This window comes from Delphinapterus leucas, chromosome 10 (genome assembly GCF_059928025.1).
Source record: "Delphinapterus leucas isolate spDelLeu-1000000601 "Yukka" chromosome 10, BTC_Dleu_Yukka2, whole genome shotgun sequence".
Lineage (NCBI taxonomy): Eukaryota > Metazoa > Chordata > Mammalia > Artiodactyla > Monodontidae > Delphinapterus > Delphinapterus leucas.
The window spans coordinates 30,158,196-30,186,095 of NC_143138.1; the positions used below are offsets into that span (position 1 = coordinate 30,158,196).

The window sequence follows — 27,900 nt, forward strand, 5'->3', positions numbered from 1 at the left end:
CAAGGACCAAAATGTTTGCCTCATTTAATTAAACATCAGCGGGCCTGTCATTCATCTTACAGTCCCCGTATACCAGACAGGGGATGGGAGCCCTGGAGGGGGCCCAGAGCTACTGGCTTTGCTCTCCATTTGAACGGCTTAAGCTGTTGAAGCTTAAGTTGTGACAACCAAGCAGATATTACTGCCCATTGCATGGTGGTCAGAATTAGGCCTGGGAATTCTGTAGATGGACAAATTCAGAGGAGCTCAAAGTCACTGCTACAATTTATGATAAATATAGTTGGGACCAAACTGGCAAACTGTGCACATGCCTGCACTCCCTCTGACCTAAAAATACCACTGATTACAAAAACACCTGAAAAATTAATCCACTGTGGTAAGGGAGCAGAAGAAAGAAGGCCAAAGAAGACTTCCTGAAAGAGGCATCAGACCTTAAGTTCAGCTTTATTGCATATTTGGAAACAAAGCTAGGAGCAGAGTGTGGCCCTGGATGCACCCATGTTGTTCAGTCTCTCACCCTGTGTAAATTAGCCCGATTGGGAAACCGGCTTGGTGTAATATGTGCATTCTTAGGTGCCACACTATTGCAGATCCCTCAGAGACCTGACATTGCCAAAACCTGGACAATAAACATTGGGGCTGCAGAGCTCACTAAATTAAATCCTTTTAAATTAGATTTTGCATCGTCCTATCGACATCCTGGGATGCTCAGGTGTTCCTCGGAGTAAAGTCCAGGGTATGGTGCCACCCATTTGTGGTAAGAAAACAAAACAAAAAAATGGGATAGCGCACTATGATCTCTCTGCATCACTGACTACAGGCACAACTGCCCGTCTAGAACAGGCACAGCGCATAAAGGTTTCGTGACCCGGCAGAGAAAACCTTAGCGAGCGCCCGGCGCCTTCGCCTCCCCGCCCTCGGGCCTCCCGGCCGGGTCCACGCCTCCCCGAGCTCCCCCGGCTCCCGCCCTATCCACCCTCCGAACCCCACAGCGCCCGCCCCGCTCGCGCTGATTGACAGGCGGGACAACGATCCCAGGAGCCCGGCTTTTGCTCCGCAACCCCAGCAGGAACCGTCCCACTGTAGCCAATGGGAGCCAAGAGGCGGGGCCTGCGTCGGGCCTGCAGTGCTGGTCAGGTGCTCCGCGCTGAGGTGGCTTAGAGGTGAGGGACTGCAGGTTCTGGGGGGGGGGGGGTGCCCCTTGCTGCCGCCGCCTCCCCGCTATTGCCCCCGGTGTGCGGGAGGGAGCCCCCTCCAGGCCCTCCCTCCCATTGCCCCAAGCAGATGTGGACTGAGCGGATCGCCGCGAGGGTAAGAGTCCGGGAGTGTGGGAGGCTGGTCTGCCGGGGACCCACCCGCCTCCTGCGGGCTCCCCAAACTACCCTCCCACCCATTTCCACTGCACACATACCCAGAGCACATTAGGGCATCTGCCAGCCTTGGTGGGCGGGAGGTTTGCGAATTGGAAACGTACCCTACCTCGAGATCCTTCCAGGAGCTAGGATGGAATCCCGGTGAAGAAGATGGGGCGATGCATCACCCTCCTCTTGATGTATATTCGCTCTACACACACCTACTCCTCCTTCAGTGTCCTTCCTCTCGTTTCTTGGCGCCCCGTCCCTCCAGATTTCCAAGGCTGTCTGTGGGGGAAGGGTTGGAGGGGAGGAGGAACTGGAATGCAGCTCAGTGAAATCTGGGCCCAGAACTAGGGATTCCACTGCGCAGTGCAGCATTTTGTGTGTGGAGAAGAAATCAGATCTCCTTTCATCCCTACCCCCACTTCCCAGTTTGTTGCTTTATGTCATCGATGTGATGATGTTGTCTTACCAAACATTCCTAAGCTTGAGGCAACACTTAGCCTTTATTTTCATTTGTCCCAGGAAAGCAGTTCTTTCCTGCTTACCACAGTTGCTGAATTAATTTATTAAAATAGAGGAAAATCAGATGTTTCATATAGTTGATTCTTTTTTAGCCTTAAATTGCATTTGGTTCATAGTATCCTTCCTTGTGTTAGGAAGGTGAAGGAGAGAGAGAGGAAAGGATCACCGTTCTTAGCCAGAAATGTTAATAAGTATATTTGCAGTTCCTTGTGGGAACTGCTTATTCATGTTCCTTCCAGGTTTGGAAAGTTTATTGCTGTTTGAGAAATAGTTTTTAAATTTAATTTTTGAACCATTGTCTGGAGACCAATACCTAAAACAATTTCAGTTTAAGCAACAATTTCAGTTGTAGGTATGCTGAAATCAATTAAAAAACAAAACAGAATTCTTGCCCCTGACAGCAAAGCAAGCATGCCAAGCAGTTTTTATTTACCTGCACTTACAGCAAGGCAAGACAGGGTCTAATTTTGAGGTTTAAATATGTCTTCAGCATATTCAAATTAGGAAGATGTCAAAAGCTGAATTTGATTGCTTTTTTTAATATCTATTTATTTATCTATTTATTTATTTTGGGGGCCGCGTTGAGTCTTTGTTGCTGTGCGTGGGCTTTCTGGAGTTGCGGCGAGCGGGGGCTACTCTTTGTTGCTGTGCACAGGCTTCTCATTGCAGTGGCTTCTCTTGTGGCGGAGCACGGGCTGTAGGCATGCGGGCTTCAGTAGTTGTGGCTCACGGGCTCTAGAGGCTCAGTAGTTGTGGCGCACGGGCTTAGCTGCTCTGTGGCATGTGGGATCTTCCCGGACCAGGGATCGAACCCGTGTCCCCTGCATTGGCAGGCGGATTCTTAACCACTGCGCCACCAGGGAAGTCTCTCAAGAGATTTCTTGACACAAAATATGGTTAGATCCAGGTTTCGGTGGGCTTATAAATACCTTCATGCAAGAATGGACAGCAGAGGGAGAGAACAAAAGATCCTTACTGGATTTGCAAACCCAGTGGGAACTGACCAAATTTACCTACGTAATGTTTTTTCATATTATCTCTTATTAGCTTTCTTGAATAGAATAAAAGCTTTTTAGAAATATAGGCGGATTACCAACGACAATAACAACAACCTTGATCCCAAGAGATAATTTAATCCTGGGAAGTGCCTTTTCTACACACATCACGGATAAGATTAAATGTTGATGAATTTTAATATTAGGAAGGTCAACATCAAGTTTTAGAATTATGTTTCAGTTTATACTTAGTTCATAATCTAATTGTTTTGTTTAAAGAAGGCTATGCTTTGATTGTTAATACATGAATGCAAATTACATTTCGCAAATATATTTGAATGTCACAAATTTTGTCACTTCAGGATACCAAGTTAATCTATTTTCTCCTCTCTCTCATGACATCTCTCACATCTCTTACCATGATGGACCAGACACAAGGCCTTGCCTTTGAAAAACAGAGGTGTACACATGTACTTTTAAAAAGTATTATTTTTAAATTTGCTAGTGCAAAGTTGCTTGTTGCTAGGTCCCTATAGCCCATCTAACCATAATGATAAATATGTCCACAGGTATTTGACTATATAAATGTTTCTGACCAGGAGTCAGAAGTCTGAGTCAACCTGAAAATGTTTCTGAAAAGTTGTATGTAAATTATATCATCTTTTAAAATGATATTTGAGGAGCTTATTTATATAATTTCTTTGAGGAATGTTTCAGTAAATTCTTGGAAACTAAAACAGTTTCTAAAATGCAGATATAATTTTTAGCTTTATTTACACAGGGAGCCACAGGTCTTTTGTTTAAGATGAAGCTCTGCAGCATAATCCTTCCAGGCTGTGATTTATGATGTAACAGGGATTACTAAGCACCATCCCTCTCCATTTTGGGTGAAGTATACAAAACAAAATTATTGCCATTAACTTCTATATATTTCTTAAACAGATTGTCTTACACTGAACTGATCAAGTACTTTGAAAATGACTTCAAAACTTCTCTGGGTGTCCTTCATACTTGCTGCATTGACACTTTCAATTACATTTTCTCTCCAACCAGACCAGCCAAAGGTTCTACTAGTTTCATTTGATGGATTCCGTTGGGATTACTTATACAGAGTTCCAACACCTCATTTTCATCATGTTAAAGAATATGGTGTCCACGTGAAGCAAGTTACTAATATTTTTATTACAAAGACCTACCCTAACCATTATACTTTGGTAACTGGCCTCTTTGCCGAGAATCATGGCATTGTGGCAAATGACATGTTTGATCCTGTTCTGAACAAATCTTTCTCCTTGGATAATATGAACATTTATGATTCTGAGTTTTGGGAAGAAGCGACGCCGATATGGATCACAAATCAGAGGGCAGGACATACGAGTGGTGCAGCCATGTGGCCCGGAACAGATGTCAAAATACATAAAAGCTTTCCTACTTACTATATGCTTTACAATGAGTCCGTTTCATTTGAAGAGAGAGTTGCCAAAATTATTGAATGGTTTACATCGAAACAGCCCATCAATCTTGGTCTTCTCTATTGGGAAGAACCTGATGACATGGGCCACCTTTTGGGACCAGACAGCCCACTCATGGGGCCTGTCATTTCAGATATTGACCAGAGGTTAGGGTATCTCATACGAATGCTGAAAAAGGCAAAGTTGTGGAACATTCTGAACCTAATCATCACAAGTGATCACGGAATGACGCAGTGTTCTGAGGAAAGGATCATAGAGCTTGACCAGTATCTGGATAAAGACCACTATACCCTGATTGACCAGTCGCCGGTGGCAGCCATCTTGCCCAAAGAAGGTAAGTCTGAACTGACTGGTGGTCTGGGGCCTGGTCTGCATGTGCCCAGTGCGATTGAGTGGGGGATTTTTGTTTCTGTGTCTTTCAAGTGTGCTTGCCTTTGTCATGGTAATATTCTGGGATTTAATCCTTAGTCTCTGAAAAGACAAACTCTCTTTTCTCAGAGTCTGATTTTTCACTTTTTCCTAGAATATTAAAACTGATACTCTCTCTACGTACTTATGGTAGTCGCATTTAACCTTTTTGGAGTCATTGGATATTGTGAAAGCTACAGCCTCCATTCTCAGAGAAATTGAGATAGGAAGATATATACAAAATGTGCCTGCAGTTAACAGTGACTTTATGGAAGCCCTAAAGCCTTCAGTGGATCCTTAGTTAGGACCCGCTTAATAGGGAAGCAGTGGGGTATAGGAAGGAGACAGTTTCGGTCGTCCTGAGATTTAGTTTTCTTATCTGTAAACAGGGGAAGTAGTAACAGTACCTCAAACTTTTTACAAACCTCTCCTGGAAGCCTCATACCAACTCTGTCTCTCGTTATTTCTGTTTTAAAGATAGGTGAACAAGCTCAAAAGGTTTAACATCCCCAGGTCAAAAGCTAAGTGCAGAGCAAGACTCAGATTTGCAACTCCTGACGTTTGTTTTACCACCTCCTGGGGTTAGTCTAGGTATCCAATGAGAAAACAGATCTTGAAAAGCTGAAGAGCTCGCAAATGAGAGTTAGATCCCTCGCAGGGGAATTAAGAGGATCAGTGGGAAACAGTGAATGTTAAAATAGGCACGTGCAGCGGCACACAAACATTTCTACCAATTCAATACAAAACAGCAATCTTCTGTGGTTAAGAAAATTGCATTAACCCTTCAGTTCCCCTGATCAAGTTGGTATGGTGTTCCCTTGTTGGCAGGGAGGAAGCCCCAACAAATGGATTTGAAAAACAAGAAAAGGATGAAAGATATTGCCCAGGTTTACTGCGTTTGAAGTTACAGGGAGTACTTCTGCAACGCCTCCAGGGTTTCAAAGAACGTTTGACCAACCCTCACCCTCCACTTTACGAATTTTCTCGTCTTGAGATTCTCTATTTCTGTACTCAGAACTACCAGAACTTAGCTCTTTGGTTTTGTTTTGATGTTGCAGTGCCCTTGACATTTTACTTTGTGCCACCACTTAGTACCTGTATGTGTGTGTGTGTGTGTGTGTGTGTGTTTAATCTTTAGGGATTAGAGATTTCTGGTTCTATAAAATGTCTTCTCTTAAGGTGAATTTACTTTAAGAGAAGATTATTTCTCAGTTTCCCCCACGAGATGATTTCCTCAAAGGGGATGGGAGTTCTAAAGTGTCTGGTGAGGCTTCATTACCTTGAACTTGCTGGCTGTCTACGTCAGTAGGATGTCTGCGTTGACTGACCTGTGTTGCCATGGTTGTTTCTTTGGCTGTAGCAGTGAGTGTCTTGTTCTGACTGCCTCTCCTCATCCTTCTCTTTTAGGCAGATTTGATGAAGTCTATGAAGCACTAGCTCATGCTCACCCTAATCTGACTGTTTACAAAAAAGAAGAGATTCCAGACAGATGGCATTACAAATACAACAGTCGAATTCAGCCAATTCTTGCAGTGGCTGACAAAGGGTGGTATATTTTACGGAATAAGTCAGATGACTTTCTGTGTGAGTATGTTATAGTATTTCTCCCCATTCTGCATCGTTGTCTGCTAAAGTGGAGGCTAAGTGGGAGTTGTTTCTGCCGTATTCAACAGTTTATCGATTGAATAACTAGCTAGTGTCACACATTGATAGCTAAATAAAGATCCAATAAAGATCCCAATAAAGATTTATTGGGGCTTTAAAATGAGGTAACCTCCTAAAAGTGGAACATTTACTTCTCTTGAAGCCTTCAGACCAAAGAAAAGCACAGTGCCCTGTACTGCTTATTATAACCATTATGTTCCGGAGGAAGACCTAACTGAATTTTATAAATTGAATCATTTTCTGCATCTGTTTTATACTCTGATTTCAAAAGAGTTTAATCTCTATTTTTCAGTTGCTAGCTTTCTAGTTTCTTTTGCACTTCTGGCTCTACCAAATATAGGCCAGCTTTGCTTTACACCTTGGAAACATTTCTAAAAATAAGTGCATATTGGCATGGATAAAAATATATCAAGATATATTTTCCTAATGAGTATCTAGTGGTATAATTTTGGAGATATTTCCATTGAATAAATTTAGAATATAATGTAAATCCTATTTAAAATTAAAGCATGCAAAATAAAGAGCTTCCTGCTATCCTTTTTTTTTTAAATTTATTTTTGGCCACACCATGCAGCTTGTGGGATCTTAGCTCCCCACCCAGGGATCGAACCCGCGCCCCCTGCACTGGAAGCGCAGAGTCTTAACCACTGGACCACCATGGAGGTCCTCCTGCTATCCTTTTTTTTTTTTTTTTTTTTTTTGCGGTACGCGGGCCTCTCACTGTTGTGGCCTCTCCCGTTGCGGAGCACAGGCTCCAGACACGCAGGCTCAGCGGCCATGGCTCACGGGCCCAGCCGCTCCGCGGCATGTGGGATCTTCCCGGACTGGGGCACGAACCCGTGTCCCCTGCATCGGCAGGCAGACTCCCAACCACTGCGCCACCAGGGAAGCCCAGTAGGGGCTAATTTGCTAGTCCTTCTCACCACCTTTAAAAATAAAGCCTTTCAGTTTTCTTTGGTTGCCGTCTCATCAGCAGTAGCACCCTGATATTATGCTAGACGTACATGCCCTTAAAAGGCAGCTTTTCGCAAAAGTAGAGACACAGATGTAGAGAACAAACGTATGGACACCAAGGGGGGAAAAGTAGTGGGCGGGGGGGGGCGGCGGTGGGATGAATTGGGAGATTGGGATTGACATATATACACTAATATGTATAAAATGGATACCTAATAACCTGCTGTATAAAAAAATAAAATAAAATTCAAAAAAATAATAAAAATTAAAGGCAGCTTTTATTATGCAGGAGTTTTCATCCTTTAATTTTGTATCATCTTCTGACTTGACAAGTCAGGAGACTCCTCAAGTTTTTACTTTGTAGCCACACGAAAGCACACAGTGCTAAGTTGGATCCTGATCTGAACCACCAAAGTCAAGATTTTACCCACAAGTCTTGACTTTTTTGATAGCAGATTGTAACTGTAGCTAGAAGTTTGATTTTTGTGGTGTCTTTTGTTTTCCTTATTTTCCTCCTTTGATTGGTAATTATGAATTTATTGGCTTCATGACTAAGAGCACCTTTATCCCTTTATCTTTAGAACAAGCTGGAACATAGTAGGTACCTCACAAGTATGTGTTGAATATTAGTTTACCTGCCACGAAAAAAATATCACTTTCATGTTCCCCTGACTTGCCTCAGCTTTGCTCTTTCCCCTTCTTCCTGTGCTGGTGAAGGTGGTGTTGCCTGGAGAGAAAGATTTGTGATCATTTGACTTTTCGTTTCCTGAAGTGAATTGTGGTGTTGACAACAGCAGAGATTATTTGTAAAAGATCCTTTTATTTAAAAGTCAAATTAGAAGGGCTTCCCTGGTTGCGCAGTGGTTGAGAGTCCGCCTGCCGATGCGGGGGACACGGGTTCGTGCCCTGGTCCGGGAGGATCCCATATGCCATGGAGCGGCTGGGCCCGTGAGCCATGGCCGCTGAGCCTGCGCGTCTGGAGCCTGTGCTCCACAACGGGAGAGGCCACAGCAGTGAGAGGCCCACGTACCGCAAAGGAAAAAAAAAAAAAAAAAGTCAAATTAGATAAAATTTGCATTTAAGTTCACAATTTGATGATACAATTATTTCCATTTTAATACCATATGGTTGGCTAACTTGTTCATGCATTTTGTCTTCACAGTAGGCAACCACGGTTATGATAATGCATTAGCAGAAATGCATCCCATGTTTTTAGCCCACGGTCCTGCCTTCCGAAAGAATTTCACAAAAGAGGCCATGAACTCAACAGATCTGTACCCCCTGCTCTGCCACCTCCTCAATATCACTGCGGTGCCACACAACGGATCACTCAGGAACGTCCAGGATCTGCTCAGTTCACCAACTCCAAGAGCAAGTCCTTATACACAGAGCCCTCCTCTCCTCCATGGTAGTGTCAAACCAAGAGAAAATGAACAAGAGGAGCCATATGCTTATTTCATAGGGGTCTCTCTCGGTAGCATTATAGTTATTGTGTTTTTAATAATTTTCATTAAACATTTAATTCGCAGTCAAATACCTGCCTTACCAGATTTTCAGGCTGAAATATCTCAACCATTATTACAAGCCTAATGCTCCTTTGATGTGGAGATTGCATAGTTATGTCAGTGTTTAAAGGTTTCAAATTCTAGGAAACCAGCTTCAAACATTTGCACAGACCATTAAGCAGTTACGTACATATGCAGAGGCAGTCATACACACACACACACACACACACACACACACACACACTCATGCACATGGACCAAAATACACATACCTGCAAAGGAGGAAAGATGGGGAAATATGTTTCCATTGTCCTCTCTGGCTTCTGGTAGGTAAGATCCTGCTTTATTTGGACTTGGCACATACAATGTATATATTTAACAACTTTGCACTATTTGAAGTACCTTACATATTGCACTTTAAATTACTCTCCTAATGGGTACATTAATGTGAAATGCACTTTATTGACAATTACGTCTGATAACTCGGTTGAAAAAGACAACTTTTGCACCCATGTCCCAGAATACCTGTTATTCCTTGTTCAAACGGAATGAAATTTCTAATAATTCCTGAATACTGTAGAAATCTATCTATCTTCTTAAATTGGGAGAGCATGAAGAAAGTGAAAACTGTTGAAAATGAAATGTGATGACCTTTGAACACTGAATTTTGGAGAGATGCATTCCCAACAGCAGGGTGCATCTGTGGGCACTCCTTGTCGTATTTCTTTGCAATGGACATGGGTTTTCATTTAATTTTTCCCCCCAAAAAGAGATCCAAATACTGACGGATTCATTCCAGGTATGTTGTTTCCATCGTGAAATTCATTATTGCTGTTTCCTGATTAGTCATTTTACTCTGATTTTAATAGTAAGACACCATGAGACCTCTACTCTGTAGGCTTGAAAAAAAAATAATAAGACACCATGAATATACATTTCTTTTCTCTCGAGTCTAGCACTGGTCTGACTAGAAGGCATCAGGCACCATCTCAGCAATATTTTCTCTTGCTCTGTAATTATTTGCTTCCTTGAAAACGAAATCACTATTAATCGCATTACAAAATCAGATTAGATAAAACAATGTTTTCTTTCTGGTAATCTGTAGTGACAGAGCACAAGCATCTTTTAGATTTCAGCATGTGAAGGTCCAGAATTGCAAGAGAGCACAAACTACATTAGGGAAAATGTAGGCCACGCAATCCTTGAAAAGAACTGTGTGGAGCTTGGGGGAAAAAAAATTAGACAGAAACTTGGGGAAAAAAATTAGGCAGGGCCATTGTTGTTTGCAGTGTACCCAGGACAATGCTAAAGGGTGCCTGGTGGCAAAAAATAGTGAAACTCCTAGAGGTAACAGGCAATTGAAACAAGAGGAGCTGAGACTATAGCCTTGTTTCCTGAAATATCTGAATATCCACTCACCAAATGCTCAGTGGACTCAAAGATGAATCCAGGTTCACAAATAGACTTGACCTCCTGGGTAGGTTTTGTCACCTGCCTGTTCACCTGAGCTTCCCATTCCCTCCCATGGAAAGATGTGCCTTAGATCTCTTAAGTAGGCTGGTTAGGGAGAGGGTAGTGTTACCTATGGTTTCTTAGAGGAAAGAGAAAGCCCTGGAAAGAATAGCTTTCCTTGAAGAAAATAGAAACCAGTTTATAGACACGTGGCCCATAGAAAATACTGTGATTCTGTGTATATTTATGCACCAACTCGCTAAAAGTAGGTAAAGTGGTAAATGTATTCCAGAAAGGATAAACTAGATGTAAAGAACAAAAGTGGCATAGTGAAAAATATAATTGAAGTGCTTCCTAAAATCAGGTGAATGAATTATTTTTATTTTATTTTTTTTGTGGTACGTGGGCCTCTCACCGTTGTGGCCTCTCCCGCTGCGGAGCACAGGCTCCGGACGCGCAGGCTCAGCGGCCATGGATCACGGGCCCAGCCGCTCTGCGGCATGTGGGATCTTCCCGGACCGGGGCACGAACCCACGTCCCCTGCATCGGCAGGCGGACTCTCGACCACTAGCGCCACCAGGGAAGCCCGAATGAATTATTTTTAAATGATGATACCAGTAAACAGTGTTAGCACTTAATTCTCATGTCATCAATACAACCTCTAAATGGGATAGAATGGAATCGCTGGAAATGGACTATAGATGAAAAAGCTGAGACGTGGGATGGTAGATAGCAGACTCCTCAAGAGGTCTGAACTCCGGATTAGACATTTTACAACATGTGACCACTCCGTGTTGGCTTGCTTTGTAGCGATGAACTTATCTGCGTTATTGAGATGCCAATCTAATGACTGAAAGATGAAACTGGTCTATTTAAAAGCATTATTATTCAAGTGCTCTCTGTGTATTTAAACTAATTGTTGCATTAAATTCATTTTAGAGGGTGCTATTACCTTAGTAGTAAGAAGAGAGTAGATTCTGTAACACTGATGAAATCATGAAAATTCTGATACGAAGATTTGATTATTGAATGGTTTCCTTTATCTGCAGATACTTATTTTCCTGTAAATGTCAGCAGGAGAGCTTACCTGAAGGAAAATAAAATTTTAAACTTTGCTGGGGAAGTATCTAGTCACTCATCATTTTTCGATAGTTTCGTTGTTGTTTTGGTTTTATCTGCATGTCTCTGTGGTCAAACTTTGTATGCAGTCAACACAAATGAGCACATAGAAAAAACATGTAGACCAGCTAACCTTCCTAAGTAAGTAAGAACTTTTAAAAGGTCCCAGGAGTGGAATCCCCCCCTCACAACACTGACATGTTTGCTCTACATCCTCTATCGGCCATTTTGAAGTTGATTAGTTGATACGATTTTTCATGTTCAGCATGTATTTTGCAATGTCTTCTCCCTTTGCCACCTGCCATTTAAGTTGCAAATTGCTTTTCAAAATGCTTTCTGTCCTCTTAAGTAAAATTAGGATCGATTCTATTATTAGTTTCAGTTTCTTACAAGAACCTATTTCTAGAAAATCTATAGTTTTCTTTTTTTGATGCTATTTTTATCAGGTTTGATATCAATGTTATATTCCCCTCAAAAACTCATGCTTTTTTTTCTACAACACTAGTTTTATGAAGCAAATATAACAGGGATAATCAAACCCAACCAAGGGGCACTAGAAAAGATCACTGTTTTGGGGGCCTGAAACTTTTTTGTAGAATAGTTTATACTTTCTCAATCTTTAAGAAATTGGTTTTAATTTTCTTTCTCTATTGGAATCAATTTTATTCAGTAAATCTGGCATCCAAACTTCAGGAAGCGCAGGGCCTGGGAAATGGTTCTGGATCCAAGGATCTTAGCCCAGGAGTCAAACCATGAGGAGACAAAAGTAATTTGTTAGTATAAAGTTTTACCACTTTTGAAATGCTACAGAACTCTCTTCCAAAGTAAAGTGCCTTTTTTTTTGTTTTCCCACAGTTCCTAGAAGTATTCAATGAACGTCAAAAGAGGAAATTAATCACTGCTCTATTAGAGGAAACTTTGTTGAATCTATATTAGAAAAGACATTAAATACTCTGGCTATGTACAAAACAAAGTTTAAATACTGTAATCCCGCCCTCACCCTGAGTGTTTTGTAATCACCTTTTTTCAAACTTCTTCCTGTCTACTGTAAGTCAATAAATTATAGTTCTAGAAACTCTGCAAAATTTATCTTGGCTTTCTTTCCAGTGATGTCCTTATGTTGGATTGCATATTTATACACTGCTTTAAAAATTTGGTTAAATGTTACAAACTTAATCCTGGTTTTAAAAAAATTGTAATGAATGCCTAGGTGGATTTTGCAGTATTACTAAGTCATGTCAACATCTATCACAGTATGTATATTTTGCGAGAAGGTGACAAATTAAAAAATCATCAATGACATCACATTGTATATTGAATAATTGTGGTTAAAATGTTTTGGTAGATTTTATTCACATAAAATTTAAAATCATAACGAAGTCATAACTATGAATTCAGACAATATGGTCAAAATATATTTAACTTAAGGCACTACACACAAATTTCTTTAAAGCACACTCATGTCATTTATTTACATAGTATTTTAGGAATTTACAATAAATACACATTTCCCATCTCATCTTTGTCCTTCATTTGTAGCTTTATATACTCACAATGAAGTAAAAACCTCCAAATAAAAGGTATTAAATGCAATTATCCTTAAAGCTTACCAGATATGGGCAAGAGAAGGAAATACCCAAGAACAAGGCAAAGTTTTTTTTAATCCTTTAATGTTCCAAGTATCTTTCAATTCTTATACCAAGCTTAATGGAACAGTAACAAAACCAGTGGTACAGAGCATTGAAATCATTCTTATTCTATTGCTGTTTACCAGAAAAACTTGCACATTAAGAATAGCAGCAGAACTGTCCCTACATTTACATAAGTAAATGTACTTATTCTGAATTCACTCACTGAATTAACAAACTTACTAAAAAGTTTTCCTATTACCTTTGAGTATTGTTGTCATAAACAGTTAAATCTTTCCTGGAGCCAAATACTTTCTACCACCCAGAAAACACAGAAGCGTATTAGTCAATTATTTAACAAAATACACACCAAGTGAAAAGGGCTGGCTTTACTGAAATATTTTCTCAGTGTACTAGAGGAGTCATTGGCTTTAAGTGATCATTTTTAAATATACAACTGAATTAACATAAAGTTCAATATAATAATATATAAACGTCTCTTTGATTAAATACTCTTCTTGTCCCATCAACATATACATAAAACATTTACAACTTTAATTCAAGTTAGTATTTTGAGAATGGAATAAAGAGCAAGACAAATAATAGGTCTTTTGTTCAAAGGGCTGAGACACTGATGGGGCATCCCTTCCTATTCCATCCTCCATAAAATCCACTCACAGGCTGGATGCTATGGACCGATTTCTGAAACTCATAACTGCCAATCAAGCCAGTACAACCACTAAAGCTCACACCACTGCAAAGACCAAGCTCTCCTCAATCAGTATTTGAGACATTTCAAAAAAACGCTCACTGCTTTAAATGTGACTGTTCTCCTGTCTTTTTTTTTTTTTAATGGAAATGGAAGTAGAAAGAAATTTTTCTGTTATTTTGTTCAGATCAACTATTAACCTTTAGGATAACTTTTATGTGAGGCAAAAACATCAGAAATAAAATCTGTCAAAAAGCAAAATGAGCCCTGGTGGTTTTATTTATTTATTATGCTGTCCTTAATACAGTCACCTATGACTGCATGCATGGACTATTCATGCAGGGTGTAGAAGTGCTTCTCAAGAACCCCAAGTACAATAGGCACCAGATACCAGGATCAGGAGATCAGCAGTGACCACAGGATGAATTACATTTGATGACTGGCACCACTGTTCTTGACCACCACGGATAATCAGCATTTAAGTGGGCTGCATGTTTACTGTAGATTATCTTTGTGTCTGTAAAACAGTTCCCTAGCTTACTTTATATTGTCAAAACTTTAAAGATCGCACTAGTAATATTAACTGCTTGCCTCAGCTGCTCAATTTTTCCTCTAACAGATGGAATCTCGTCTGCCACAATTCAGTTTCTTCCTACTAATTATGATTGTTAGAAGGTACCACTTAGCAAAGCTAGGATAACAGTTATTCACAACAAATCCTTCGCTCTGAACAAGTATGTTTTAAAAAATGTGAGCGGAGTGGTTATTTCTATGAACCAAATATGGGAGAAAAACGCAGAGGCAGCGTTCAGGCTACTGAAGGTTAACAGAGTCCTGAGAGTTTCTTCAGCCACTTAACATATGATTCATGTAAAAGATCAAAAGATACTAAATTCCATTTTAAATTTAGCTACCCTATAGCCTAAAAAGTAAGGCATAAAATTCCCAAAGGTAAATAGAAAAATCTCTTTTCCTCATTCTGACCCAATCAAAACCAGATTTGTATCAGGTCATACATTTCTCAGCAGCACCTGGAGACCTCTGGTTACAAAAAACAACATGAGAAAGTTAAAAATTGTAACAAAAATTAATGAATTTTTAAAAATTATGATTTTACCTTGTGAGTTAGAAGAAAGTACACGAAAGTGAAGTGCAGTTATAACCTTTCCTGAGAGCTGGGTTCTATGGGGATGTTGGAGGCTGCTCCCAGGCCACTCACCTCCCACCACCTGCTGTAAGTCACACAAAGTCTGTACACACGTACATGCAACACACTGGTACGTACATACACACAACTAAATAACTTACACAAAGGCATTGAGTACAAAGTGAGAAAAGCACGTTTCCCTATTTTCTTAATTTCTTCTTAGCAATACTCTTCAAAAGGTTTAACTTTTGAGGCTTCAATAGCTTAAGGGTCTTAACAAAGACACACTGGTGAAGAAGACTTAGGCTTTGTATCATGGGGTCTTTGCTTGTTTTTTATAATAGTTTTTCTTAAAATAATTTCTTCATATGCTAGATCTTTTCTGCCTGCTTGATCCATTTTAATTAACCATCACAGAGAATTTCCTACCTCAAGGGTTTACTTGGGATACAAACTCTATTAAAGGCACATATAAAAATATAGGAAAGTTTTCCTTCCTGATACACAAAATCCACACATTTTACAAAGATTTCTGTTGTATAATTTACAAATGTAAAAATTTATTCAAAAAGCATACCCACTAAATTTTTGCATATTTTCATCTATAGATGTGTCTAATCTTTGTTGCAAAAAAAAAAAAAGGGCAAAGGCAGTATTTTTCTTAAAAAAAACCTTTCTAGTTAGGGAAACAGTTGGTGTTAACTAATGATTTACTAGCAATTTTTTCTACGGTCAGAGTTTTTTGTATTAGCTAATGCCGCAAAACAAAACACAAGGAAAAACAAAATAATTGTAGCATGCTTGGTCTAAGATCTTTGTCTTTCAAAGTATACTTTTTCATAGTTGTGACACCATTCCTTGGGTGTGTCCTAATCACAGCCACTTTGTATAAACCCCAGCACATGTCACCCAATTAAAGGATCATCGTCATCATCTTGTAGCTGAAGTCGGGAAAACGGCCGGGGTCCAGAGAGTCTATTCTGCATGATTATGATGAGGCAGGTCAGAGTGGTTAAGACCAAGAGCGCACCGATAACAATTCCTATGGCTTCTGGGAGATTAATGCACCACTGGTCCACTAACAAACACTTAGTGTGACCGAAGGTTCCATTATTGGGATGTGGCTTTAATCCCAGGATGTGGCACATCATTGGGTAAATATCCACAATGTTAATGGTGCTGTGCTGGTAGCCTTTGTGAAATGCAGGACCGTGGGCAGCTAGAAATGGATTCATACTAGGCAAAGAATTATCATAACCATGGTCACCTACTGGAAAAGAACAAGATGACGTCAGTAAATAAGAGCAGCTTTTCTACTACAAAATGACTTGCTTCTCGTGTAAATACACTGGATTCTTGCCAGTGTCATTCCCATTAAAATTCTGATTAGTTGGGCCAAACAGCTGCCAGAAGTACAACCTTCTGTTTCCTTCAAGTCACAGCCACGTCATCCATTTCACACACACACCAGCCCCACCTCTTCTCGATCGGTCATGACCTCAGGCTTTAACACTCCCTCTCAGTCCCAGCCCCACGTATTTCACCTGCCAGTGTCCAGCACTGTTTGCGCAAGCCCGCTGCAAACAGCACCAGTGATAAAAAGAGTGGTCGGCCTGAGGGTCCTGAGTAACTGGGGAGAGCAGAAGTGAGTAAAACCAGTGAGTGGCAAGGAAGTGAGCCTGAAGCCTGACCTATGTCAGCTGCTCCTGGACAAGACACAGGATGTGGGACACACCACTGGTCTACTGACAGCTAATGGACACCTCAACACCTGGAGGGCCAGGGGACTGAGCACGTTACGGAAGGGATTCTTGCCTTGAATGTGAAGTCTAACCTGGTGACTCCAACTTGTAACTCTAGTAAAAGTCTAACTCAAAGAAAAACCTGATGGTCCCTGATATCATTCCAATACCAGATTCTCAAGCTTTTGCTTTATTTTTTAAAATATTGCCTTTTAATGCAGACCAGTTACATTTAATAAGCTCCTACTTCCATATGAAGTGCAGGTGACTAAGTGATGAGTGTATCAGTGTTACATATTCTTTAATCGTATGTTTGAAATATTTCATAAGAAAAACAACCCACGTGACCAATACAATAAAAAGCACAATATAACATTATATATAGGTATTATGATTTCAGTAATATAAATGAATATGATTATAATGTGAATAATATAAACCATATGATTTAATAATAAAAATATGCATTTGTATGTAACAGAGAAAAAGATTAGAAGGAGGAAAACACCCACAATTAACATCTGACTGTACTTCTGTATTGAAGGATTATGGATAGTTTTTGTTCTCTTTTCTGAACTTTTCTGTATTTTCCAAGTTTTCAATAATTAGTATACAACATAAGTATCAATAATATATCAACTCTAATGGCCCTCAGTCTCATCCTTGCCTGATGCGTCTGAACTGCTATAGATCAGGGATCTGCAGACTACAGCACCTGGCCAAATTTAGCCCTCCGCCTGTTTCTGTAAAGGAAGCTTCACTGGAACACCCCATGTCAGTTTGTTTATGTATTGCCTGTGGCTGCTTTCCCACTATAAAGGTAGGATTGAGTAGTTGAGACAGAGACCAGCTGTCCCACCAAGCCTAAAATATTTACTATTTGGCTTTTTACAGAAAAATTTTCTGACACCTGCTATGGTTTACAAAATCAGATTTTTGAAAAATGTACTTGAATTGAATTTTCCGTATGGGTGAAAAGCTGTAATTCTCCCCTATACATTTCTTCAGTGTGAGGAGAGATTTTGATCCATCTGTTCTGTTTACTTGGTCGATTTTGTTTGCGTACTTTCTGGCTCTTGCCCAGCGTTCTAACTAGCTGTGGCGCTCAGGTGGACAATTTCATCACTGGGAAAGACTTAAGGTTACTTGGACAAATTTTTTTAACACAAAAAAAGAAAAAAGGATTTGAACTAGCTAATCTCTCCCCCTTCACTTTGTTTCTTGACTTCTCTCTCTTTTATTTTCTTTGTTTCTTTACTACTCTCTTATTTTTACAAATCAAGAGAACCAGCCTTGAAAGTTACTGACAGTAACTGAAGTTTTTGTAAAAAAGTAAAACTACTCCTTCACCCTTAAGATCACCCAACCTTCTAATCTAAGGATGAAACTGTGGTTTCTAAAAATTGCTCTCAGATGAAAACCTGAGAATCACCTTGTTGAAAATCAAACTAATTATACTGTGTGAACATCTCTAAATCAAAGTATCCTGTTAATGGAACAATGTCCCAATGTGTGATTTATCCCTAGGATACAAAAGAAAAATTCTAAATAAATACTTACATTTTGGTGATGATTTATTTAGCACAATTGTCCAGCCTTCATCAGCAATCAAAATAATAGGTTGAATTCGATCATTATGTTGGTAATGAAACCTGGCAGGAATGTCTTCTTTGAGATAAACATTCATGTGAGGGTCACAGACTTTCAGTTTGTTATAAACCTTTGTTCTGTCTGGAAGAAAAGGAAACAGCAAAGAAAAAGTCATGTTGACTGATAAGGAAAAAATATTTCTAACTAGAATAACTGGAAATAAGTCCTGAACAATGTTATCTATTAAAGCCCTTTAATCATTAAAAAAACAGAGCAATAATAATGATGTAACAGTGTTGGGGACACGGACACGGACACACACACACACACACACACACACACACACACACACACCCCTTTCCAAGCATTCACGTACCTCTCTTTTCATTTTGTGATTATCCCTGGTGGACTTTTTTTTTTTTTTTTAAACATCTTTATAGGGGTATAATTGCTTTACAATGGTGTGTTAGTTTCTCCTTTATAACAAAGTGAATCAGTTATACATATACATATGGTCCCATATGTCTTCCCTCTTGCATCTCCCTCCCTCCCACCCTCCCTATCCCACCCCTCCAGGCGGTCACAAAGCACCGAGCCAATATCCCTGTGCCATGCGGCTGCTTCCCACTAGCTATCTACCTTACGTTTGTTAGTGTGTATATGTCCATGCCTCTCTCTCACCCTGTCACAGCTCACCCTTCCCCCTCCCCATATCCTCAAGTCCGTTCTCCAGTAGGTCTGCGTCTTTATTCCTGTCTTAACCCTAGGTTCTTCATGACATTTTTTTTTCTTAAATTCCATATATATGTGTTAGCATACGGTATTTGTCTTTTTCTTTCTGACTTACTTCACTCTGTATGACAGACTCTAGGTCTATCCACCTCATTACAAATAGCTCAATTTCATTTCTTTTTACGGCTGAGTAATATTCCATTGTATATATGTGCCACATCTTCTTTATCCATTCATCCGATGATGGGCACTTAGGTTGTTTCCATCTCCGGGCTATTGTAAATAGAGCTGCAATGAACATTTTGGTACATGACTCTTTTTGAATTTTGGTTTTCTCAGGGTATATGCCCAGTAGTGGGACTGCTGGGTCATATGGTAGTTCTATTTGTAGTTTTTTAAGGAACCTCCATACTGTTCTCCATAGTGGCTGAACCAATTCACATTCCCACCTGGTGGACTTTTATACAAAGAGGACAAACTTCACATCTAGCTTCCTAAGTAAATATAAACTAATTACATATTACTGTTAATTACTAATTCTAAGATCAGTAGACGAAAGGTATATCTCACACAAAGGTCCAAGATGTTTTTTAAGGATAAAAATTTCCTTTTTCCACTAGTGTGAATAAGTAAGAAATATATCAACAAGGACCTACTGTATAGCACAGGGAACTATATTCAATATCTTATAATGACCTATAATGGAAAAGAATCTGAAAAAGAATATATATATATATATATATATATATATATATATATGTAAAACTGCATTTCCTTGCTGTACACCAGAAACCTTATAAATCAACTATACTTCAATAAAAAAATAAAAATTAAAAAAAAGAAATACATCAAAAAGCAAGGAGGGACTTCCCTGCTGGCGCAGTGGTTGGGAATCTGCCTGCCAATGCAGGGGACACGGATTAGGAGCCCTGGTCTGGGAAGATCTCACATGCTGCGGAGCAACTAAGCCTGTGCGCCACAACTACTGAGCCTGTGCTCTAGAGCCCGCAAGCCACAACTACTGAGCCCGCGTGCCACAACTACTGAGCCCATGTGCCTAGAGCCCGTGCTCCGCAACAAGAGAAGCCACCGCAGTGAGAAGACTGCACACTGCAATGAAGAGTAGCCCCCGCTCGCCGCAACTAGAGAAAGCCTGCATGCAGCAACGAAGACCCAACGCAGCCAAAAATAAATTAATTAATTAACTTAAAGAAAAAAAAGCAAAGAAATAATTCCTTTGAACCTAAACCTTAAGCTAATTGCCTAAAAACTTATACATCAGGGGAAAAACATAATCCCACTCTGCGTGAGTATAGGAGTGTATGGCTGTGAACTACAAAAAGCCTGAGCTTCATTCTTTTACAAAACTCTTCCTCCTCAATCAACTGCCCCATTCAAATATTCCTTGGCTGAAAGTTTACTTACTTATTTTGGGAAGTATTGCAGCAACGGGGGTCAAGTCTACAAGAGTGTAGTCTGAGGGGTCGATGCAGCGATCCAAGTTTATCAGCTTGTCCTCAGAACACTGGGTCATTCCATGATCACTTGTAATGATTACATTAAGATCTTCCCACAGTCCTAACACCTTGAGTTTGTGAACTAGCTCACCGATATGGTCATCTATTTCTTTCAACACTCGGCGCATGTTTTCTTTATCTTCAGGGCCATATTTGTGGCCACTTGCGTCTGGCTCTTCCCAATAGAGTGTTGCAAAGGTGACAGGTGGGTTCGAATTGCTCAGCCACGTGGAGACATTACTGAGTCTCTCCTCAAATGACACTGAGGGGCTGTAATTCATGAAATAGGAAGGTGTGGTATTGTGAATGGGCACGTCGGTACCAGGCCACATAGCAGCAGCACTCGATCTGTTTTCCTGAAGCTGATTGGTTACCCAAATAGGGACTGCCTCATTCCACCAAAAAGGATCCTTGTCATTAATGTCAGAAAAATGCTTCTTTGTGATGACATCATACATGGAATTAGCCACAATGCCATGGCTTTCTTCATACAGGCCTGTCACGATGCTGTAGTGGTTTGGAAATGTTTTTGTGATAAAGGCATTTTTAACCTGCTCTACCAAGACACCTTCTTTGATAAAATTCTGGAGATGAGGAAATTCATAGTTGTGTAGATAGTCAGCTCTGAAGCCATCAAAGGATACCAGTAGTAACTTGGGTGGCAAAGTACAGGAAGAGTTCCCTCTACAACCAGTTGTAAGTCCAGAAAACAAACATATCAACAATAACTTCATAGTGAACATGCTGAAGGAGGGTAGTCAGGGTTCCTAAAATATAAAAACACAATTCATAAGTAGTAATGCTATTTGAGTTGGATTAGGTTTCAAAAGTTTAGTCATCAGGAGAAGAAAACCAACATTTATAAACTTTTTATACACCAGCTTTACCTACATCAACTTGAAAATTAAATAATGTCACTTACTGAGAGATAACTGAATAAAGATAAAGTGGGAAAAAATAAAAATTGCCTTTACTTGTCCAGTTGTATGTCCTGCCCCATTTTTCATGCTCTGAAGGGGATATGGGTCATTCTTGTGCTCCATACCAATGGGCTGCCTTGTTTGTTTGCAGCAGCAAAAGTTATTCTAAAGGTTTAATAAGAACAAACGAAGAAACAAAAACAATCCTTTTGCACAAAACAGAAATAACGCCAAGCTTTCAGAGGCTCCAGGGAGGGCGATTATTTTTCTAGTTTAATGACTGGTACCCTATAGTTCCTTTTAATCCACAGAAATAGGGGGTGGAAACTCTACCATACTGGCTCATCATTAGTTCCTGTTGAAAAATACTGGCATGAAAAAGGGGAGTAAGTAATAAATATTACTTGAGGAAAAGGTCCCACCTCAATCCGAACCTGCCCAGTATTCACAGGAGGCTGACAAACAGACAAAGCCTACAGGAACTTGGATGCCACGGTAATTTCTGAAGAAATGCAACAGCTGTTGAAATGCATTTCATCACCACATCCCTTTTAAACTTCCTTTTTACTGTCAAAGACATACAGTTGGCCCTCCATATCCACGGGTTTTACATCCATGGATTCAACCAACCGTGGATGGAAAATCCAGAAGGCTGACTGTATTCATGTACTATTGCCGCGTTATATAAGAGACTTGAGCATCTGCGGCTTTTGGTATCTGCTGGGGCTCCTGGAACCAGTCTCCCTGCGGATAATGAGGGGCCACTGTAACCATCCTGCCTAACACCCTAAGCTCAGAGAGCTCCCTGACTTTTTGGTTCTTTTTTTAACTATCTACTGATTACAAAAAAACAGATTTCCCCAAACAAATCTCCCTACCTTCAGACTCTATCTTCTTTGGTTCCTAAGAAAAATAGGAGATGTCATTTAGGTAGAGTGAGTCTCCACTGCTGCCGTACTTCTTTTTTTTTTATTATTTTTTAATTTTTTTGCCACGCCAAGAGGCCTGTGGGATCTTAGTTCCCTGACCAGGGATTGAACCTGTGCCCTCTGCATTGGAAGTGCAGAGTCTTAACCACTGGACCGCCAGGTAAGTCCCCTGCCACACTTCTTCAAGTCCCCAGGAACTCCTGTCCAGAGCCCTTCCATCTCTTAACTGACCTTCCTACCTCGATCACCTTCCCCTTACTCACCCAACATCCGCTCCCAACTTAACCTTCCCAGGAATAGCCCTGTCCATGACACTTCCTTAATAAAATCAGTATTCAAAGTCCCCCAGCCTATACAGAAACACCTCTGCCTGGCATTCAAGTCCCTCCATTATCCAGGCACAACTCACGTGCAAATTACTATGAAACAGTTACAGAAATCATGGTCAACCTTAATTCCCTTTTACCACACATTGCTGTCACAGTCTGTCTGAGATGTATTACAGAGACAATAATCGTTTATCTAGGTGACCTATAGGTGACCTATAACAGCTCTTCAGTAATAATTTGTGTTTCTAAACCTCTTAAAGTTACTTTCTACACATGAATTCTTTGCCCAAATACTCTCTTAGGTCAATAAAAAAAATCATTCAATAAATAATATAACTGAAGTCTATAACACCAAAATTTATGTATGTGCCATTTTTCAGAGGACAAGGGCTTTATACTTTTCAAACATAAAATACTCAAAATAGGGGCATAAATAATCAAAACAACGAATCTGGCTGTCATCTTGGAAGAACAAAGATGAACTTGAATGAACTCTGTTCTACAACACCACAATTTCTTGTAATGCTGCGCTTGAGACCCATACATCATAAAGCACTGTTTTCAAAACTAAGCCCTTTGAGGAATCATGTCACGGTATGTCTAAAACTTTTCCAACGGAGTTCCTCTAAGAGCAGAGGGGTGACGAGACAACTGTATATCCACATGCAAAAGAATGAATTTGGACCCCTCAGCTCACACCATGTACAAAAATAAACTCAAAATGACCAAGATTAAGAGCTAAAACTATAAAACTCTTAGCAGAAAATATAGGAATAAGTCTTCATGACCTTGAGTTAGGCAAAGCCTTCTAAGATACAGCCTCAAAAGCACAAGTGACAAAAATCATAAATAAATAAATTGGACTTCACCAAAATTGAAAGCTTTTCCATTTCAAAGGATATAATAGAGAGAAAAGAAAACCCACGGAACGGGAGACAATATTTGCAAATCATATATCTGATAAAGGATTTATATCTAGAATATATAAAGAACTGTAACAACTCTAAAAGTTAAATAATCCAATTAAAAAATGAGCAAAGGATCTGAAAAGATATTTCTCCAGATATAGAGATGGCAAATAAGCCAATGAAATTATGTTCAACATCATTAGTCATCAGGGAAATGCAAATCAAAACCACAATGAGATACCCCTTCACACCCACTGGGATGGATATAATAAAAAAGATAATAACAAGTGTTGGCAAGGATGTAGAGAAACTAGAACTTTTATACACTGCTGGTGAGAAAGAAAATGGTACAGGCACTTGAAAAACATTCTGGTAGTTCTTCAAAAGTTTAAACAGAGTTACCGTACGACCCAGAAAATCTACTAGTAGGCATATGCCTCAGAGAAATTAAAACACAAGTCAATGATAAAACTTGTACACAAATGATCACAGCAGTATTATCTGTAAGAGCCATGAAATGGAAACATCTCAAATGTCCGTAAGTGATAAATGGATAAGATGTGGTATATCCATACAATGGAATATTATTTGGCAATAAAAAGGAATGAAGTGCAAATATATGTTATTACTTGGATAAACCTTTGAAACATTGTGTTAAGTAAAAAAAAAGGCAGTCACAAAAGATCACTTATTGTATGATTCTATTTAGATGAAATGCCTAGATAGGCAAATCTATAGAGATGGAAAGTATATTAGATTTGTCTGGAGCAAGGGGTTGAGGAGAAATGAGGAGTAAATGCTAATGGGTACCAGGTTTCTTTTGGGGGTGATGAAAATGTTCTCAAATTGACTGTGGTGATGGTTGCACAATTCATAAAAATGTACACTTTAAATGAGTAAACTAGACAGTATGTGAATTTTACCTCAATAAAACCATTATATTAAAAAAAAAGAGTAGAGAGAAATGAAATTGTAATCTTAAAAGCATCTGGATTGTCCTGCCACAAAACAGGAAACATCTCTGATGTTTCATCTTACCTCAAAAATTATGTGAAATGTGTACTCTATACCACAGACCTGAGTTTTTTAACGTGAATGTGTTTCACCTCATTTCCCATGTGCAAAACAATAAAACAAAAACCTGTGTCCGCCCCTCTCTTACACAAAATACATACAAATCAAAATCTTTCTTCCCCAAATCTTGAGTGAATAGGAGGGTCAAGGCACATGTGCCGTTTACCCTGTGGTTCACTAACCCCTTAGCACACTGCTGGATTCTTGTCCCCAGACTTAGAAGCACAGACAAAGTGGAAAGATTAGAGGCTCTGAAATCAGAAGGATCCCAGAACTTGAGCTCACATTTAGTAGACGGTCGACTGTGGGCAGATCTACCAGCTTCCGTTTCTGTGTTTGTAAAATGCGGATACATAAAGTGTTAAACAATAGGCCCTCAAATTTAGTCTCTTTTTTATCCACAGTTACAAAGCTGTTATGTTAGGAAAAAAGTCTGTACCGTAACAGGCAGAATGATACTATTGTGAAACTATAGAGTAGATAGAAATAATTTAGGCTAACCTCTTCTTTTACACAGGATGAAGATGGAGTCCCTGGATTGGCCAAACTCAGGAAGCAATTTGTAGCCTTACTGTCTGTACTGTTACTAATTTCAGGTCCTTAACAAGTTTATAAATCTAGTAACAGCGAGTTTACAAGTCTAGTTTTAATCTCCAAACTATGAACGGGACTTTTCCTGCTTTCATTAATGGTGCCTGTATCTATGTCTACTGCATTCTGTTTCATCCCAACAGGAGTGTTAAGCTATAAACAAAACACCAGTGAGAAGTTCTCAAGTATTTCCAAGGAATAAAAAAATCACTAATTGCTATATTACAAAGCACTGGGAGAAATTCTGTAATTTTTCAAACCAAAAAGATATCAAAGGGAAGGAAAAAAAGCAGTCACCGGAACTACACCCAGATAATCCCAACCGAAGTTGTGTGTAGTTTTCTTCAATTCAGGGGCCAAAACACACTCTCCCTCATCTGGGATGACTTTCTTACTTGGATGAAACATATCTCGGGCAATTCTCACTGGCATTCTTAGCTGAAATTGGGGGAGTGTGATAGTCAAAGGATATGATGAAAGCTATTTGCCACCATTAGCATGCCATCTGCTCTGTAATACAAAAGCCTTATTCTAAACACTTCACAAATACTATTTACAATGAAACTCTTACCCAGCTTTAAAATAAAATAGCACTGTCTATGCACATAGATAACATTGGTGGTTTTCCCTAGATTATTATTAATTTTCTTGATATTCTAAAGAAAAACTAAAACTACTCTCTGAAAGACTCTATTTCTTAACAGCTCTAGGATTCTAAAGTATTCTTCAATTTTCCAGCACATACAAACTTTTACGGCATCTTCAAAACAGCTATACTTAGTCTTACTTTCTACATATATTATTTCTTTCTACAAAATAACTCCTTGTGTACTTCTTCTGTGTTCATCGAATTTCTCCCAAATTATATTTTGTAGCTGATTTAAAAGCAGGGAGGAGATATTTATATTTTATACTTTTTAGTTATAAAGTATCTCCTCCCTGCTTTTAAATTCGTTTAATTTCCTTAAAATAGCTTGGAACAAGCTCTGGAAAAAACGAAGAAAGAAAAGAAAACCGGAATATTAAAAGGAGCAGTTGACTTTCTATAGTACTGGCAAGGTTTCCAGCTTGGGTCCACCAGATGCCCTGGTGGTTAAAGAAGAAACCCTAGTGGAGTCAAGGCTGGTATAAACCTGAATCGGCTCGTGGTCACTAGCTGTGCTTCACGTCTCTGAGCAGGACTTTCCCCATCTGTATAATGGGACGCTGTGATCTCACAGGGTTGCAGTGCCCAGAAAAGGAAGCGTTATTTGTAAAATGCTTAACACAGTGTCCGGCCGATAAAAAGCACTTCAGTGTTACCTTTCTTGTTAGGTTTTCTAGGAAATTCGTTTTTAAATTTGGCTGTGTCACTCCCATCAACTCTAATCGAATACTCAGGCGGAGGTAGGTCGATCGATACCTTGGACCGCGTTCCTGTAAAATCAAACGCCCGCCCCCTCGGCCACCACCTCTGTCCCGCCACCGCCCCCCGCCTCCACCCCATACCCCACCGTCCGCCCAGGCCGCGCCTACCTGCTCAGTTTCCTTTCCTCTTCCCACCCCGCCCTCCGCCGCCCCCAGCCAAGTACCTCCCGGCCGCTCCGGGGTCCCTCGCGGCAGTTCGCTAGAGGGATGTGTGTGTGTGTGTGTGTGTGTGTGTGTATCAAGGGTAGGGGATCTCACCACCTCTATTTTCAAAGCCCCTAGTGGACGGGGGAGGGGGTGGCATTTCCCTCCGGAACGCCGGGCGCGCTAGGCTCACACTCACCCGCTGCCGCCGCTTCTCTGCAGCACGAGGAACCCGGCGCGCGCGGAACCCGGCGCTCCTGGGTCTTGGGAGCGACGGAGACCTGAAGGCGCAGGAGCCAGACCGAGCTCTTCCTGAGGCGCCTGCGCACTAACGGGCGCCCCCTGTTAACAGCCCCTTCCTCCCTGAGATTCGCGCTACCCGAGGCGTTCCGAGGGTGCTCGGATGCCGCGCGCGCGACTGCGGAACAGTTTTACAGCTCGTGGGGACTCAGCGGGCGACGGAGTGTGACACATGTCCTCGGATTGGACACCTCAGCCGCCGTCGATGTAACTCCTTTTCCGATTGGTTGGATTCAGGTACAACCTGGAGACAGAGGGGTTGGGGGGGTCGAGTTGGATCTAGTAGGAGAGGTTAGTTCCACTCTCCTGCCACGCCCCATCTTCTAGTGTCCCAGGGCTGGTTGCCCTTCAGGGGACCTGAAACACAGCGAGTCCCTGAAAGGGCACCTGGCTATTGTCAGCCTCAGGCTTACTGACATTGTCCGTTCACCCCTAGTTAACACGCACCTGGCGGTAAGGTGTCTGCAGGAAAAACGACTTTGGCAGCCCCAGGGCCCAGCACGAGTCTAGAGCAGCTTTAGCCAGTTCCAGTTAGTTGGGAAAAATACAGTGTGTCTCTACCAAAGCAGTATGTGTCCGTGTTGCTGGAGAAGTGATCACCGTATTACACGCGAATTGAGTACTAGGCAGTTTATGAGTAAGGTTGCAAGAAATACAGAAACACGGTTCTTGCAGTAGGGAACTAGGAACGGCTACCAGCTGAGAAATGGGCGTTTCTTTTTAACACATGCGTGTGGGTCTGGAGCTTTAGTGTAGAGCCATTACCAAGACCCCAGAGTCTGG

The 27,900-nt window shown here is 40.5% G+C and overlaps 2 protein-coding genes and 1 long non-coding RNA gene across 7 annotated transcripts in view; 2 read left to right on the forward strand and 1 right to left on the reverse strand.

The window, feature by feature from the left end:
* The first annotated feature begins 1,095 nt into the window (after positions 1 to 1,095).
* On the forward strand, positions 1,096 to 13,943 carry ENPP5 (ectonucleotide pyrophosphatase/phosphodiesterase family member 5). 5 transcript variants are annotated; one of them, XR_016394597.1, is made up of 5 exons: positions 1,191 to 1,311; positions 3,818 to 4,681; positions 6,163 to 6,339; positions 8,537 to 12,216; positions 12,306 to 13,943. XR_016394597.1 is itself a non-coding variant. In XM_022582045.2 (5 exons), exons 2-5 carry the CDS (start codon positions 3,853 to 3,855, stop codon positions 12,323 to 12,325), a joined length of 1,272 nt encoding a protein of 423 aa, XP_022437753.2. In that variant the 5' UTR covers positions 1,191 to 1,311; positions 3,818 to 3,852; the 3' UTR covers positions 12,326 to 13,943. The 5 variants fall into 5 exon arrangements, 3 of the variants coding, with proteins under 3 accessions (XP_022437752.2, XP_022437753.2, XP_022437751.2); XR_016394598.1 differs by having other exon boundaries at positions 8,537 to 9,678; XM_022582045.2 differs by having other exon boundaries at positions 8,537 to 8,782.
* ENPP4 (ectonucleotide pyrophosphatase/phosphodiesterase 4) lies at positions 10,708 to 27,197 on the reverse strand. The gene is made up of 4 exons (XM_022582048.3): positions 27,017 to 27,197; positions 20,424 to 21,282; positions 18,237 to 18,407; positions 10,708 to 16,204 (listed from the first exon to the last, which is right to left on the reverse strand). The coding sequence occupies exons 2-4, from the start codon at positions 21,256 to 21,258 to the stop codon at positions 15,840 to 15,842; spliced, it is 1,371 nt and encodes a 456-aa protein (XP_022437756.1). The 5' UTR covers positions 21,259 to 21,282; positions 27,017 to 27,197; the 3' UTR covers positions 10,708 to 15,839.
* Positions 26,919 to 27,900, forward strand: part of LOC149748190 (uncharacterized) — a 49,799-nt gene continuing 48,817 nt past the window's right edge. The window contains exon 1 of the long non-coding RNA XR_016394599.1: positions 26,919 to 27,354. This is a non-coding gene — a long non-coding RNA (uncharacterized LOC149748190). The remainder of the gene's footprint in view (positions 27,355 to 27,900) is intronic.

Excerpts from the sequence above, each read along its gene's own strand:
- ENPP5 (XM_022582044.2), top strand. The coding sequence starts at position 3,853 with ATGACTTCAAAACTTCTCTGGGTGTCCTTCATACTTGCTGCATTGACA. Across the intron at positions 4,682-6,162 it reads AGCCATCTTGCCCAAAGAAG|GCAGATTTGATGAAGTCTAT; the intron begins GTAAGTCTGAAC and ends CTTCTCTTTTAG. Across the intron at positions 6,340-8,536 it reads TAAGTCAGATGACTTTCTGT|TAGGCAACCACGGTTATGAT; the intron begins GTGAGTATGTTA and ends TTGTCTTCACAG.
- ENPP4 (XM_022582048.3), bottom strand. The coding sequence starts at position 21,258 with ATGTTCACTATGAAGTTATTGTTGATATGTTTGTTTTCTGGACTTACA. Across the intron at positions 18,408-20,423 it reads TGCAATACTTCCCAAAATAA|ACAGAACAAAGGTTTATAAC; the intron begins GTAAGTAAACTT and ends CTTTTCTTCCAG. Across the intron at positions 16,205-18,236 it reads AAATAAATCATCACCAAAAT|TAGGTGACCATGGTTATGAT; the intron begins GTAAGTATTTAT and ends GTTCTTTTCCAG.